The sequence below is a fragment of the Triturus cristatus genome, chromosome 5_2 (genome assembly GCF_964204655.1).
Source record: "Triturus cristatus chromosome 5_2, aTriCri1.1, whole genome shotgun sequence".
NCBI lineage: Eukaryota > Metazoa > Chordata > Amphibia > Caudata > Salamandridae > Triturus > Triturus cristatus.
In genome coordinates this window covers 578,704,064-578,721,959 of record NC_140588.1, presented here as the reverse complement: position 1 = coordinate 578,721,959, position 17,896 = coordinate 578,704,064, and the positions used below count along the sequence as shown (strand labels likewise).

The following is a 17,896-nucleotide window of genomic DNA, read 5'->3' as shown; positions in this document are numbered from 1 at the left end:
CTGTCCTTTTGCCAAGCATCCTGATGATCTTTGTTCCCTAAACCTACCTCAGGGGACCCCCTACTATCCCTGTGGCTAAGGGGTGGTATTTCCTTATTTTCCTTGGGTAAGTATTAGTTAGATTATTCATACTTTGCATAAATATTTGCAAATGTAATTTTGGCTCTGAAACTTCTATCTCTCTATCTATCCACTCCTTCATGTGCATTTTTTCATTTGATATGAGTTTGATATTATTTCCATTGATATGTTTTCTCTCTCTCCTCATAAATTCATTGCTTGCCTTGTGATTTATGAGATATATACTTACATTATTTGGTGATATAAGAATTAACCTTAAAATTAGTTTGTGGTTATTTAGGTAAATATAGCTAAATAGATAGTTACTATTATTACCATCAGCTTCTCAACTTTAGGTCCATCGACCAAAGGAAAGAAGTTGGTATGCAGGCTCAGTTAGTTATTTAGAATTATTAGATACGAGCCTGTATAAAGAAACACTGATTTATTTAGTTTTAGAAACTAAATTTCAGCGCCTTTCAGTGGATTTTCATGTGGGGGTGAGTGTTTGTGTCATTGGGCCCGTTGATGTCTTTTCTGATTATTGTGGTTATTGATTATCGATCCCCGATTGGCGCTGGATCACACCTCTCCCCAGGAGGGCAGAAAGCTGTCTTGTGTCCATCATCTGTGAATGGCCACTGCCAAATTTGGGCAACAGAGTGGCAACTTTCCAAAGTTGCCTTTTACTCAAAAGTTCCATTATATTCGACTTGGGCATCAAGTGGGGGTTTAAACTATTCTTTTGATACCTTGAAGTACCAACTTTTGTAGTCCCATTCAGGAGTTAGCACAGCTGATTCGTCAGCGTGTAACCCTGTACTTGGCAATGGAGTTTCTAGCCTTTCTACAGCAAATAAGACAATTTAGGGTTTTTACTGTTGGGACAAACGGAAATATATGTCCTACTTTTTAATAGATAGCACCCTTCCTTTTAACTTGATAGGCCTACCTTAGGGGTGATTTATATATATTAAAAAGGGAGGTCTAGACTTTGCCATTAGTTTAAATGGCAAAATCAAGGTAGATTTTAAAACTGTTCTATCAGCCTGCAGTGGTAGGTTGGGAGACATGTTTTACTTAGTCACACTCAGGGTAGCACAATAGGTGCTGTAGCTTGCGAGGAACACTTCAGCTTACAGGCCCTGGGTACCCCTTGTACTACTTACTAGCGATTATAGGAAGGTTAACTTAGACCAATTAAATATTAGCCAATCAAACATACACTTTGAGGGTGAGACCACAGGCACTGAGGTCTGGTTAGCAGGCCTCAGTGCACTTTCAGAGTCGAAAAACCAGCAGTATCAGCCCAAACCTTTGTGGGTGATCATACAAGAAGACGCATTTCCTAACACATTGACAATTGCTTGGACTTTGTTGTAGTCTACCATTTGTTTGCCCGCTGTTCTACGCAGAAAAGGAGCAAATCAGAATCTGCACTGCTCCAACAGGAACAGTCCAGCAAGAGCTGCAGGTCACAAAGCCTCTAGATCGTCTGGATGTGGCTTTGGAAGGATTCTACACATCACCTTTTATTATTATTATGTCATGTCTTCCTTGCCATCTTATAATCCTTCTCATGTAACTCTGGATCTTTGACTTCTGTAAACTTGGATGTAAATAAATCCCTCATTATCAATGTGGCAAAGCCTTAGCTATTTGAGTACTTGTGTGAATTGAAATAAGTAAAACATCTACAGATAAGAAGGCAAGTAATCTCCATACACTTTGTAATTTGGCCAGACTAAACAAGTGATAGAGTGCCGATTTTTTTATAATGATCTGACAGCCTTAGGAGTATCTTTATTTATTTAGGGTGGTCTATATTGCATCAAATGCAACAGAGAAATAAAACATCCTCCAATTGCTATGAATCAATTTACATTTCATATTTAATTTTTTCGGGAGCTTGACTTGTTCAATGTAAAATATGTTTACTTTATTATGACGGAAATGAAGTGTGTGAACCATTGTTTATATGTGATCATGGACCCCATTCCTGTGTCAAACACAGAATTTGCAGCATGAAACGGCAGAAGGTGGGATAAAGGTTTGAGGTCTTATTAAGTTTCTTATGGCTTCATTACGAGTTGGCCAGAGTGGTATTCTTGGTGGGTACTACTCCAGGCAATTACAAGTTCTGGGGAATTATCAGGTCCTCATACTCTAGACCCAAACATTACAGGTCCGGAGACACTGGGCCAGGAGCCAACTATGGAGCTGTTGTGTCGAGCCGCACTCACCTGCATCTTTCAGCAAGGGGGAGCAGAAGCAGCACCCACAGCTGAAGAAAAAACATGATCCCTCCATCCCACTGCCCTCATTAAATCCCACAATGGCAAAGGACAAAGCAATTATATAGAATTTTCCACCTTCTCCACACGAGTGGTAAATGGGTCCATTATTATTGAACACAGGGCATATCTTATTCCTCATTCCAGGAGAAACTTGGCCCCGGTATCTCCCCCCAGAGATTAAGGGGCAAATAATGGGGCTATTAATGTTAGCTAGTGTTCAAAAGCATTGCCAAAGTGTGTCCACAACTATATGTTTTAAGTCCAGAAGCTGTTTCAGTGGCAACAGAACAAGAGCCTGGTCAACACCAAAACCCTCTTATTGGGTAACAAGGAGAATGCCAATTACATGGATTTAGGCCCAGATCTCTGTACTGGGGAGAATGTAGGACATTGTTCTGCATTCTGTCCATCAATTGTTCTTTTTGCATTTGTCACCCCAAGTGGGAGAGGTATGCCCAGACGTAGGTCCTGTGCTCTCCGTGCCACTGGAGTCAAGCTATCCTGGCTGGTGAGGGGTGAAAACCCGAAACTGGTCCTAGGATGCTTGTTTCCAGTCCAGGAAGGACCTGGCCTGGCAGTTCCGGCTGGACTGTTCCCATTGGGCGCAGGGTCAAGACTGATTTGTATATGGCTGGGTTCAAACTGGAATGCCATGGGGATCAAACAACTATGGATTTAGGCCCAGATACCTGTACTGGGTTTAATGTACTGGCATTAATAATATTATGGCCAGAAGAAGAACTCCAAAACAGTGGTCTGAATACACCCAAAAAATAATTCAGACCTGGAGGGGGAAATCATCAGATAGGCTGGGGTGGAGCATTAATGTTGGTGATGCCCATCTCTGACCCCGTCACACTGGCCGACTGGCAGATCCTGGAGAGACAGAGTATGTGGATACCACTGGAATCTCAAACCTTGGGGACATTTGGCGCTGATGGCCTTAAACCACTTACAGATCTCCATAAAGAATACAGGTTCTGAAATTTACAGCACAACAAATACCTCAAAATCTAACATGTACTTTTTAAATGATCAGCGCTACTACAAGATATCTAAGAAGAAACCTCACCAGACAATAGGGCACTGGGGGCACGAAGACATAGACATGCCATATCCTTATTGTAACGTATTAATAATATTCAGGCACCACTCACTACACTTAGAACACAATGGATGAAGGCTCTCGGTATATTGGAAGACAGTGACTGGGTGGAAGCATGTATGTACACATGGGAGGTAGCGATACAGTCATGGTTCAGATGGATACAATTAAAAATCCTACATCACACATAGGATACACAGGAGCAAATGATAAAATTCAGCATGAAAAAAAAAGTACATGCCTCAGAGGGTGCCAGCAAAACACACCTTCCTGCACACCTGGTGGGAATGTCCCTCAATCCAGACATTCTGGAAAGGGCTGATGAACTAGATCAACAGGACCATTCATATGGAAGTGGAAATGGCGACACATTTGGCACTACTAAAGATATGTAGTGACAAGCCTATTTTGCAACAAAGTATCACAGAGATAGGCTAGCCCAATACCTCCCACAATAACAGAATGGAGAAAAATATGTATTAGAGTATGTCAGCAGGAAAAGTGATCTATGATGCAAGGGGCTGTCTGCCAAAAATTGGGTTACACAGGTACTAACTTCACAGTACCTCATGGAAAACTAATCTACAGCATACAAACACTTCCATTTATTAATCAGCTGCTAAACCCTTACCCACTTGTGCCTTGGCTTTTGATGTGTTCCATTGTTGTCCTCCAGTATCCTGATAATTTCTCAGATTTGCCTCCAGGTCTTTGCTACTAGAACCTCCAATTTCCAAGTTGGAATAATCCGGTTAAAGTGGAATAAGGTAAATTGTTATTAACATCATCATTATCGCTTCAATAAAAAGCCATATAATAAGTACTAATCATAAAGAGTAAAATAACGACCATTAAAAACACTCAATATTCTCATATTATGTTTAACATAAATACAAGAGTGACTAAAACATTTAAAATCACATTGGGCTTCCACCTTTGACTGTGTGGCAGCAAAGGAATGGTCTGAACGCGCTGCTACAAGACCGGATGGACAATTTGAGGCCACTTGGCTTCACTTTTTCACTTTTATGAAGCGTGATAGACTAATGGCAACAGACCCCGGTCAAGTGCTGGAGCTGATCCGTAAAGCCGGTCTCCATGCCATGGACTCGAGCTCCAGCAATGTCTCTGAGATAGACAATCCCACCTGATATCCACTAAATGCCCTAACCCCGGTAACCCCGGTAACCCATTGCTGTAAATTCACATGCACAAATCAACAAGCAAGTTGATTGTAACACTGAGTGAGAAAGTTTAATGAACATCAGTAGTGTACTTTACGTAAAAACTATAAATAAGGTGGTTAAAAATAACCACTTTGGGGCTATTACTATTATTGATTTCTGCGTCGTCTTTTAAGCGGATCAGATATAAGATGCTACTGTGGGGTAAATCATTGGCAAATCTATTCTGTAACACAGATGCATGGCTTTCTTGAAGGGTGAGATGCGCAAAACAGCCTGAAAAGTGTGGCAGCTTGAATTCCACTCATTGTGCAGTCACAGAGAGGATCCTTGTTTGGTTTTTGGTACAACTGTGTGCTTTAGGCTTAGACACAGAGTTTCCCAAGTTTAAACTTTAAAACCAAACACAGCACATCTCACGCCAAATGTTCAAAACAATTCTGCCCCTTGTTTGATAAGTATCAACATAGTAGGGCCTCCCTTTCACCTCCTCCCCAGTCACTACGCAAGGGTTTTCTTGTTTATATTGACCATATCCATCCTAAATGTTCATTTGTTGATTCATTTATTAATTCAGAGTTATCCCAGAACTCACACCATCAATCCTTTTTAATGTTTTCTCCACATGCCCTAGCCATCAGCATATCTAAAAGTTGTTTATATTTTCATGACTTAATGCAATGATCTCACATATACACTTGGGTAAGTGTTCTTGTGCAACATGAGCGAGAATAAAACTGGGCATAATGAGATCTTATCCGATATGCAATTCAGGTCCAGTTCAAGTCTTACTGAGGTTAAAGATGAGTTTGAAGTTTGTTGAAATGGGGATCTTAGGAAGCAGTTGTGAATTTCGAGTGTTGTTGGATAGGCAACCACTGTAACGCTTTCACGCTATAACTTGGAGCCAAGTTTTTCCTTGCATTGGTGCAAGTTGCTTTTTTTCTCTGGGGATACTATGATAACCCACGATGACAGGGACTGCGGGCGAGTCAGCCACCCAGCTGGGTCATACACCTCTCTTCATTTCCGTCTGGAGCCTGTTCAGCTGCCTATGACCCATTGGGCCCTTCGCATGTGCCTCCACAACTCTCAGGTACTGAGCTGCGATCCACCTCGGGGTTGCCACACTAACCCTGTGGGCCTCCCAGGCCATGGGCCGGCCACTGCCCCATTGGCTCAGGTGGTCATGCTGCATCCTGCTGCCCTTGATTGCTGACTTGTACCTACCCGCCACCTCCTGATGGCCGCCCCCGAGAGATCATCACCCTGTGGGACTGGCTTGCAGGAGCGTTGCAGCTGCATGGGGGCAGCACGCCTGGCCCTCCTGGGTGGCCGGGCTGCATGGCTGGGACACTGGAATACATCTGCTGGGGTGTGGTACAGGGCGCTGTGGGAGCCTGGCAGCCTGATCACGATCCTCTCGATAGCCTGCATCCAGCCGACTCTCTGCGATGGATTGGCCAGCTTATATTTTCTCTGGGGTGGGATGCGGCCCTCACCCCCTTTGCAGCCTTAACTTACCCACATCCAGGGTGTTGTCAGAGGTGGGCCCTCGGCGTAATGGGGACATTGCTGTGGAGGTTCTGGCTTGTCCGTTGTGGTCTTTTGACACCTGTTGGGACACTTTCCCCTCCCCCTTGGGGGCGGACGCCTACCTTGCCGCTCCTGCGTACACGGGATGAGTGTGGGGGGGTCAGAAGCCTCTGCCAGATTTTCTTCCCTGGCCACTACAGAAACACGCATTTCAACACCAGGCGGAGCATCACCACATTAGGGTCACCCTCTCCGATCCATAACCCCTCCTCACTTCAGCCACCGGGGGTCCCACAGTACAGCATGGCCTGGATGACCACCACTCCTGGAAACACTGCTCTGCTTGCTTGGCTGCCTCTCCTTATCGCATGGCCCAACATTGTACTGTTGCGCGTGGTGCCATACCCCTTATTGGTCACACCAGGTCTGACTCCTCCCATACATCTTCATGTACCTACATTGACACAACCCGCATACTTACTCTGAGCGTGCTCGATTCAGTTGCTTACCCCCTTTGCCATTCCTCCTGCCACTAGAGATCAACTTGTGATCATCCTGTGTGCACCCTGGTTCCATCTCACGCTGTAGAGCTACCACTCTGCCCTACACTCCAGTAATGGCTCACTACACTGGCAAGGATCTGAGATCTTGTTAATCCCCGACTTCAGTATAGCAGTGCAGGTCACTCGTCACAAATTCAACGATGTTAAGGTGGCTCTCTGAAAGCTCAGCCCCAGTATGGCATGATGTGCTCTGCACGCCTCAGGGTTTGTGTGGAGGGGAAACCCCATTTTCTTTTTTACACCCCGGCAGCTGCACAGAACTTTTATAAACAATATTCCAAAGACTGCAATCCTTTGCGATGCTCCACTCCCGAAAGATCCTGGACGGATGTTCATTCTTATGCCAGCCTTGACCGGTTTCCCTCAGGGTCATTATTCCAGCTTCGCAACAACCACAGGCATGCTGTACGTAATGTGGAGGCCTGCAAGACTCCTCCATTTGCCACATGGATCTATCATGCCTACCTCAGCCATATTATTTGTTGCAGAACATGGGCTCATTCCTTAGCTTGTCAGCATGGATCAGACTGTATTCTGAGCTATTGCCATACCCCAGTGGTACACAAAATAATGTTCACAATTATCTTTTTTTGTGTTTACTTAGGGATTTGCTGGGCTATTTATTGCCTAGCGCGAGTGGTGGGAGGGTTTATGACGTGGTTTACGTTTGTTGTTGATGTTTTTTCAGACATGCAGATCTTCAACTATGTCCACCATAGGCATGATCCTATTGTCTTTTACACATTTAGTGATGATACCTTCACAACCCCTGACTCATACTCTATAGGGTGCACCATACTGTCCTGGAACATACTGGGCATCCATAATCCGAGCAAGGGAAACAAAGTTCTGCGAAATCTCATGTGCCAAGGCACTCAATTCGCCTTCTTGCAGGAGACCCGCCTCCCACCTGGTAGGCCACACACCTTTGAATCCCACCGCTATTTTTCTAGCTACAGCACATACTCGAGAGGGGTCTGCATCTTAATTCATAGAAGCGTGCTGTTCAGCCCTATAACTACTATCCTTGATGAGCATGGCTGTTAGGCCCTGGTGAATGGGATACTGGTAGCCTCCTGGAGCTGTAAGAAAAGGTCTATGCTCCAAATCTAGACTGCCCAGCCTTATTTCAGTGCCAGATCTCAAACCTTGATTTTGACCTCGTTATCCTAGAGAAGACCTTAATCTACCTATGTATGTGACCCGCGATACAACAGGGAATGCCTTGTCTGTTAAACCACTATGGGATGCCTGGTGCATGAAGGGGTCGTCACCACTAGCATACGCACATTACTCAGTCCCTCACAACACCTGTACTCGCGTTTAATACGACCTCATATCTGCGATGTTAGGTCCTTGGCTGGAAAGAGTCCACCATTTAGCATGCATGCTCTCCGATCATGCCCGAGGGCACACCAGCTTTTACTTCCCGTTTTGAGGTAAGCAGGAGAGACCATGGTGGTTCCCCACATTGGCATTGCAAGATACACTTTTCCACTCTGACTTACAAGCTACGATACTGGGGTCCTTTCGGCTTAATGAAGGCCGGTAGACCTACTAGCCTCCCTGTGGTAGGCATTTAAAGTATATATTAGAGGGATATGTATTTCCAAACACTCAAGGTGCTGCTGGATCTGCGAAGGGGACTGGCGCCCATTGAGGAAGACCTGAAAAAGCGGGACTCGGCTCTTCCACACAACCATCCTCACGGAGTACTGCGAACTGCAAGGTGTTGTTCCTCGGAAAGTACGACAGGGCTCGTAGATATGCAGAGGGCACTTCCTTTATCCTTGAACTACACAACAACGGAGGATCCACAGTAACCTCCAATGCTGACGTCCTAGACACTCTACTCCGGTACTATGCCCACCTATATACCACTAGACTCTCTGACGTTTTCTCGGCCCGAACTGCATATCTAAAAGAGATTGCCATGGTGAGGCTGGCCCTGGCTCAGCGAAAATTCCTCAATAAACCTATCACTATTGAGAAGATCGTACAGGCCATAGACTCCATGGATGGTTCCAAAGCTCTTCGCCTGGACGGTTTCACCACGGAGTTCTGTCGGCATTTTAAACATATACCTGCACCGCAACTACTGATTATGTACACAGAATCTGTTTAGACAGGTGTACTCCGCCCTCCCTTTGGGAGGCACTCATAACCTTACTCCTCAAATCAGGCAAGGACCTCTGACAATGTGGATCCTATAGGCCCCTTTCACTCTTAAATTTTGACAACAAAAAACTCGCAAAAGTACTCTTAAACTGCCATGTCCTCTTGATTGAGCAAATAATTTCCACCACGTAATCTGGGTTTGGTCCACACCACTCCACATCACTGAACATACGCGCAGTCTTCTCTGTCCTTCACATGATTTCCCAGGATGCACCAGTAGCGATAGCTCTTCTCTGTGCAGAGAAGGCTTCAATTCCCTCGGGTGGCCATTTCTCCATGTAGTCCAGCGCAAACTGGGCTTTTCCAGCAGATTTTAGTCAGTGATCACTGTATTGTACACTGAATCTGTGGGGTGCATTAGGGCCAACTCCTCTCTCATTCCACTTTTCCCAGTTACCCGAGGCACAAGACGGGGATGCCTCCTATCCCGGTTGCTCTTTATCATAGCTATGAACCTGCTGGTCTGCCACCTACAGAAGGACCACATGCATCGTGGCCTGCAATTCCTTCCCAGATCCCTCTTTATGTCTCTCTATGCAGATCATGTGCTTCTATTTATCCAACACCCAGAAGGCAACCTCACCCCTATCCTGCAAGAGGTGGTGCGCTTAAGAGGTCTCTCTGAGCTTATGATCAACTGATCTAAATCTGAACTAATTCCACTCACTGAGTCCACTGTTCTCTTTCAGTGTGAGTTTCCATTGGCCTGGTGTGATGGCCCAGTTAAATACTTGGGCGTTCACCTACACCGGGAGAAGAAACAGCTGAACCACCTGAATTACGGCCCTGCAATAGACACTTTGGCCACATAGGTGGAGTGCTGGATTCGCCTACCGCTGTCAATGGCCGGACACATTGCAATTATCAAAATGGTGGCCCTCCTCCTCATCTTGTATCTTGTTCAAAATATCTCGTTCCCCTTGACCAGCTCCTTCTTCACCACATTACATGGCCTACTATTGAAGCTCATAAGGGCCAGTGAATGCCCCCGCATTAGTTGGGACATACTGGTTCTCTCATATAAGAAGGATGAGTTTAGGGTGCCCCCCTTTTACCTGTAAAACTTGGCAGCACAGTGTCAACATGCACACCACTGGTTCCACTCGGTTACCATGCTCCCATACATACACCTAACCTGACCTTGACTAGACCTCCCCAATGCCTCTAGCCTCTATTCTGCCAAAGGGTATCCCTCTGGACCCCCACGATATGCAAACGTTCTTCACTACATGTTGGCACTGGCGCAAACTCCAGCGCTTGCGGGGGGGCCTTAACGCTCTACTCAGCTTCCTTGGTATTAGCAGATAACATGTGCTTCCCCATCACTTGAGAGACTTTGGTTAAGCACTCACTGGCTTGCTATGACATCTGTACATTTGGAGACCTTTTTGCCTGATGGGCATGTTCTCTTGTATTCCACAGTTGTCCGCTTTGTCACTGCTCCCATCATGGACCACTTTGTGAGGCACTGCATGTATAGTGCACTCAGGGCGCAGAACCCTACAACCTGAGGCACCCGTCTTGTTTCTAAATTGTACCATACCTGTTTGGATATGATGCCCACCCTACACCTGAAACTTAGGTATTAGTAACAGCAAGATCTGGGTTGCTGGTTGACGGATAGAATATGGACTGCCTGCTGTACACAAACACATTCCACATCTCCCAGTCATTGCCACAAGCTCCTCCATTTCAAATTCTTGCATCAAGCTTTCATCACTCCTGCCGATCAATATAGATTTGACTGCACTAGATCCCCTGACTGCCCCAAATGCCACATCACAGGGGCAGACTTCCTACATATGACTTGGACATGTAGACACATTGCACACTATTAGACTGAGGTCTTCTCCTGTTAGGCACAAATTGTGGAAATGGAACTCTCCCTTGCCACCCTCCCCATGTTACTAGGATATGTGCAAGATCTGCCAAAAAGTATCTGCCTATACATAGCGATGGCCCTCCTGCTTGCCAAGCGGGAAGTTGCACTACATTGGGGGAGGCGGCACTCACCCCGTCAAGGACTGGCTATCCAGCTTAGCTTATTACGACCCCACCAGCAAGCTATATGCCTCACTTTAACCCAGTCTTCCAGACCACAGGACATATGGCAACCCTTCCGTACTTATCTGCTGTCAGTGACAGATTCTTTTGAAGCCTCTCAGATGGGGAACAGTACGACACCTTGCGTTGCACTATGAACCACCCCCTTCCCGCCCCTCCATCAGACCAACCTCCTCTATAGGGAGCCACCCCCATTGCTTCAGCACATCCTTCCCCCTTGCACCAGGCTTTTGGATCTTAACAACTGGACTGTGCTGTTACTTATCACACATGATTCACCATGCTGCCAATGGAAAGGGAAAGTTTTTTAAATTATATTCTTTGTTTATCTAACTCCCAAACAATGTACCTGAGTGCTCCATATATTTCCTCTCTCTGAAAAACGGCGGGAGATGGCATCTTCTGAATTTACCCTGCTCTCCACCGCAGTTTTCTTCCACGCAGAATGTTACTTGTATTATTCTTGTTTGACCAAGTTCTCATTCAGCCTGTCTGTACTCATTTCAATGTCCTATACTCGATATTCCATTAGAATTGCTATGGAAGAATGTCTTGCTCCATGAAATGATTGTACTGTAAAAACCAATGAAAACATATTAAAAAAAAATAACAAATCTCTCTTCCACTCTAACTGCTGGGTTTCCTAACACTCTCAGGTCATGTGCATCCTTCCTTTATCTTTCATTTCAAACAGTTGAGGTTATCCGCCAGATTAGGTTGTAAGAGTATGAGATTTCTTGTATGGTCATTTTCCCCAGGATTCATGAGAGCTGTCCCCAATCTACCCCTTCCAGAGTCACCAGGTCATCTGCCCAGCAGTCACTGTGCTCTGATCATCAAATACAGCCTTACATTTACAGTGTTAACGTAATAGTTTACAAGCAGTTACCAAGAGGTGTAGGGAAGGCTTTAAAACACGACCCAATAGAGTTGATGTTGCTGTACCTCACCTGCAGTGGCGGAATGTAAATTTTCTTGTCCTTCTGAGCTATGGTGATCACTGAAATTAAAATCCTCCTCATGCGTGATCTGGAATAAAACGTCTGGGCTAGCCACTGAGAAGCATCCAGGGAATTAGAAAAAGAAACAATTTTAGGAGATATTATCAACAGTAAAACCATGGTGTTTCCTCAACACATCAATCAGCAGAGCCTCAAGGGCTAACCATCCCCGAAAAACATATATTCAGAGTTAAGTCACTTTTCATATCCGTTGCTTCCTATCAAACAAATGCACACTTTACCTAGTTTAAACACATTAGGGAAAATGGAGTATTTTAGAAATAGGGTTGTGAAACATGGCAACAGTGTGTCTGTTCCTCGAGGTGAAAATCATCGTGTACTGGACGTGGTAGAGTCATTTTCAGACTTTCAGTTTGAAAGACAATAACATCTGTGGAGTCATCATCAAATCAAATAAAAATATGTCAAAAAATAATACTGAAAAACAATATTTTCAAAGGCTTTTTTTAATGATATCATAAATTTACTTAGATATGCTTTTGTACTCAATGCCATTTGGCAATCGAACCTGCTGCAGTAGAGCAAGTGGGCAAAGGAAGGACTGGCAGACAGGGGGTGGCCAGGTTCAGACTCGAGCAGGCTCCTCTGTTGACTCACATTGGAAGACACATTGCTACATTAATGTTGGGGGTCTGATAAGGCACTGGGGTCTCAGTAGAGGTCCAGAATGAGGAACGACGTACTGGACCCGGAATTATTTTGTCCAATACTGCAAGCCGTTCCCTATTCGGTGACAATTTGGACTCTAATTTTTCTCCTTTCTTTTTACAGTAGGAACATGTGTAAGACCACCAAGAATTTCCCCCATACTGATGCTTGAGCCCCACTGGCTCTCTCTACACAAATGTGGGTTTCTGGAGACATGAGTATGAATCCCAGAGCCACATTGTAAAAGTAACAAAACGATCAGAGATTGGAACTGGAAGCAAAACATTCATAAACGACGCAGGGTGACAGCAAAGTCTAGGAGATCCTTGGACATCGATCTCCCATGAAGTACATAAGTAGGCACAAGTTCCATTTAACGTGGCTCCTTCTGGATGCACATATTTGAAATCAATTGCTGCAAACGCGGAGGTCTTTTCGCAAGGCCAATTTCACGTAGCAAACAACCATGCATGCGAAAATGCCTTCATATTTGTACAGCTGTGCCTTGTTTATTTTCTCTAAAAGGATTTTGTTTTCCCTGTGAATAACTTTTTCCCCAATACCCCCACCAATTCTGAAGGTGCTTCAAATCCATTTATCTCTTGGAAAGAGATTTACTCTTGACTGCTGTCAAGAGTAAATCTCGAATCATTTCCATGGTAGAAATTGTTCATATCGAGTTTGTAAATACTCACAAACTCAAAAGGTTGTGAGTGTTGCTAAACTTTCCAGTCATTCCTGGTCCTGGGACACACACTCCACCTACCTCCAAGCGAAGGATTTACTAGTGCATAATAGTACACCAGCATGGGACAATATCTTCCATGGGTAAATTGATTTATGAGCGCAAGTTCACCCTACGCTTCTAAATCAAGCAATATATGTGTGAAAGTTGAACAATGACTCTGTGAATCACTTAGGGAAACAAACTAGTGGTTATCTAGATGCATTTTATAGGGTACTCATGAACTAAATCACTTCCAATACATAAACTGACCACCATATCGTCGGACAACTACATCCCCTGATCATTACATCAATCTGGGTAAGTTAAATAATATATGTCAGGGTCTTGGTTATTAATAAAAATTAAATTAAATTAATAGATGAAAAGTTTAGGGATACGTTATTACAAAAGAATAAATTATGACCGTTAAGTAAATGAGAGTGTTAGGTTACTATATAAAATGTCAATTAATTGCATATTTTAATGTAAAGTAATTTAAATTATTTAAATGCTAGGGTTAGATTATGTACAGGATTTTGTACAAAACGAAAAGCATTCAAAAGAAAGGGGATAGAATTAAGAAAAATAACTAGTAATAAAAAACAGCTGGTGTAAAAAAGTAGGTTATGGGTAGAGTTGATTTGGTAAAGGCAAAAGTCTCGGCAAAATACATATGAATCGTACCTACACAATGTCAAGGTGGGTGATCTAGTGGAGGCAATGTAGTGGTAATTTGATGCAGTGTTTTTAAAATATATATATATATATATATATTATTAGCATTTTTTGGAAATACAAGCATTTTACGGCATGCCCAGAACTATACAATAACAGTCATATTTAATGCATCAATTCGCCAGATAGGAAAATACAATAGTGCTAGACACAATTTCTTGCAATAACAATGCAAAGGGCAAGCACCAGCCTGACCTCAGGAATACATTCACTCCCAACAGCTGCTCAAACCCCACAACAGGCAGCTTCCTCCCTCGTCCCCAATTTGCCGTACGGCATGCCTTGTCATAACTCACCCTGGAGAGGAAACATCAACTCTCAATCCCGTCTCAGCCAGCCTATCAGTCTAACTAAGGTGGACAGAGTGGCTCAGCATAAAATTCCAGTCCCTCTAGCAAGGTCAGACCCACACTAGTGAGGATGCTAGGCCTCAATCATCTAGGGGGTTCCCGGCAGTCTTTCAGGCGAGGAGGATCAGGATTTTGCAGGGCCTCCAGTCATAAGTCCCGGGCTTGGGCCATATCCAGTGATTCACATCCCCAGTGAGCTTTCCGCAACAGCACTGAACACTCATAGCTCGCCCATCTTTCTTGTTCCCTTTTCCAAACCTTTACTCGGGGATCCCTCGGAGTCTTCCAGTTGTGTGTAATCTCTTTATTTGCTACCATGAAGGCTAAATCTTGCAACCCACTCATCGCCTTATTTTTAGCAGTGTGCGGATACCAATGTAATAGACAATGTCCATGTCTTTTGTGAATGTGGGGGCAGGACTACATGCCCCGGCAGCACTCACGGCTCCAGCCGCCAACAACACCTCAGCTGTTTTGTGCGCGGAGGTGCCTACTTAACCAGGCCTGGGCTCCCGCTACACGGGAAGCCATGTCATTTGTGGAGGTGGCGGCAGGACTACAGGCCCCGGCAGCACTCACGGCTCCAGCCACCAACAACGCCTCAGCTGTTTTGCGCCCATAGGCGCGTACTTAACCGGGCCTGGGCTCCCGCTGCGTGGGATGTCGTGTTTTTTGTGGCGGTGGGGGCAGGATTACACGCCCCGGCAGCACTCGCGGCTCCAGCCACCAACGACGCCTTTGCTGTTTTGCGCCCGGAGGTGCATACTTACCTGGGCCTGGGCTCCTGTTGCGCAGGACGTTGTGTCCTTTGTGGAGGTGGGGGCAGGACTACACGCCCGGCAGCACTTGTGGCTCCAGCCGCCAATGGCACCTCAGCTGTTTTGCGCCCGGAAGCGCACATTTAACCAGGCCTGGGCTCCCGCTGAGCAGGACGCTGTGCGTCAAGTGCGATGGCCACTGCAAGCTTGCTCGACTTGGCCGCTCTATCGAGAATATGGCATAGAAGTCTGGTGTTATCGTGCAACATGCGTGTCCTGAGGAAGCCAACTTGTGTGTTGCTTATAAGTTGTGGAAGAACCTTATTAAGCCTTGCTGCCAGGATTTTTGCATATATCTTGCAATCAACGTTAGTTAGAGAGATAGGCCTGTAGTTTTGGGGGAACTGGGAGTTTTTGCCTTCTTTGGGGATAACTATATTATTCGCTTCGGACATGGCATTTGAGACCATCCCTGTCCCCTCGCAATGGTTAAATACTTTTCTCATAGTTGGTTGTAGCTGGGTTATGAAAGTTATATAGAAAGTGGCTGTGTATCCATCCGGCCCGGGTGCCTTGTTAGCTTTGAGAGACTTAACTGCCATCTCAATTTCGGCTGAACTAATCTCTTTTCCTAGGATGAGAGCATCTTCTGGTGTTATTTTTGGGAGGTTTAGTCTGTTAAGGTAATCGGTGCAGCCCTTTTCGTCCAGCGTTTGGTCTTTATTGTAGAGCTCCTGGTAGAATACACTAAATGTGCGTAGAATTTCTTTATGTTGTGTGTGGGTGATGTTTTGTGAGTCTGTGATTGTGGAAATGGTATGCTGTCTTTGTTTGTGTTTTAGGTAGGATGGCAGGATCTTCCCAGCTTTGTTGGCCTCACATAGGTTAATGGTTTAAGTTTGTTTATCCACAGACCCGCTCTCTCGCTCAATATTCTGTTGAATTTATATTTCTTCTTTGTGAGTTCTGAGATATGGGCTGCCTCTAGTCTTTGGATATCTGATTCTAGTTGGTCCAACTGTGCCTTTGCGTTCTTGTTCATCTTGCCTTTAATGTCCATAATTGTCCCCCTAATTGTGGCTTTTAAAGCATCCCACATGGTTTTTGGGTCCGTGTCTGCAGTGTAGTTAAAGTTAATGTATTCTTTTATGGCCATCTCTATTTTAGTTCTGTTGCTCTGGTCTGTCACCACATCACTGTTGAATCTCCATCTAAGTGGATGATCCTCGTTGTGGCGTCCACTTAGTAGGAGGCTGATACAGGAGTGGTCTGAGATAGTTCTCGTGGCTATGTCAGTATGCTCTATTAAGTGGGGGTGTGTGCCTGTGATCAGTATGTAATCAATTCGGCTGTATGAGTTGTGTGGGTTTGAGTAAAAAGTGTAATCTCTCGTGTCCGGGTGTTGAAGTCGCCACGTGTCTTTCAGATTGAATCTGGTACATACATTTTTCAGTACTTTGTGCCCACCCGGGGGTAGTGTATGGCACTGTGATTGTCTGTCTATAGTGTCGTCTAACGCCATGTTGAAGTCACCTGCCATCACTGTTAGGTAATTTTGTGGGAGTGCCTCCAGCCTACCCGAGATGCTGTCCCAGAAAACGGAGTCATCTGTGTTTGGTCCGTATATGTTGAGTACATGAATGTTTTCATGCCCCCTTTTCAGCTGTGTTAATAGAATTCTCCCTTCTAAATCGCATTGATGATCTTCTATACTTATCTTGGAGTTCCTATTTATCAAAGTTTCTTACCTACGGCCGGAGAGCAAGCCATCTGACCAACCCATCTTGCCCTAATCCGTTCTGCATCATCCAGGGATAGCCTAGTCTCCTGTAGGAGAAAAATGTCCGCTTTAGTTTTAGCTAGGTAGTCAAGTATTTTTTTCCTTTTAACTGGGCGATTGAGGCCTTTAACATTTAGGGAGACTATCTTTAAGTTGGACATTAATGTTTTCTTAGGGTTAGATGTCATTTTACTAAGCTAGGTAATGGTTGATTAATCAAGGCCATGTTCACTCTCCGTATAATATTACACCAACTCTTACTGGGACTTCGTGTATGTGCTTTCTGTGTCAACCCTCTCCGGGTCCACGTCCCCGCTCCCTCCCATTACCTGGTTTCAATCTCTACAATGCGTGCAGAAGTGTAGATGGAAAGGTTTAAACAGAAAAGGGTACAGAGGGTAGAGACAAAGCATGAGTGCCTGACAAACAATACTAACATGATGCTAACATGAGGCTAACCCCCCACCAAATCCCTCCCCGCCTCCCCCCCCGCATCCTACACATAGAATTCTGGACGTGCGACAGCAAAGATCCAGCTCCGCTTCCTCTGGGATGAATATGGGACCGTATACACATGCATCTGTGGCGTTAATCACCCTAGACTCAAAGCTAAGCGCAACTTATTTAGCATGCTACTCTATTCTCTCCTCATGAGGAATACGGGCGTTCACACATTGTTATTATAAAAACAAAACAACCTCTGTGCAGTGCTGTACAATGATCTTAGATCTTTAGAAAGGATATTAGCGATTAGGTTGTTCTCTTATCTCTTATCAGCGTGATTTGTCTCTGCATTGTTTTATTTAAGGACGTGCTCTGTTAGTGTTCCAAAAGCGGTGTGTCGAATTTATGATCCACGTGCAGGACCTTCCCTGAGGTAGTTTCAGCC

At 44.8% G+C, this 17,896-nt stretch overlaps 1 protein-coding gene across 1 annotated transcript in view; it reads right to left on the bottom strand.

Annotated features, from left to right (window-relative positions):
* The window catches only part of LOC146829024 (uncharacterized), a 177,953-nt gene that overhangs the window by 74,794 nt on the left and 85,263 nt on the right, over window positions 1-17,896 (bottom strand). Inside the window, exons 5-6 of the mRNA XM_085607658.1 lie at window positions 11,938-12,042; window positions 4,094-4,186 (exon numbers count right to left, since the gene is read on the bottom strand). Of these exons, the coding sequence (XP_085463784.1) occupies window positions 4,094-4,186; window positions 11,938-12,042 (198 nt within the window). The remainder of the gene's footprint in view (window positions 1-4,093; window positions 4,187-11,937; window positions 12,043-17,896) is intronic.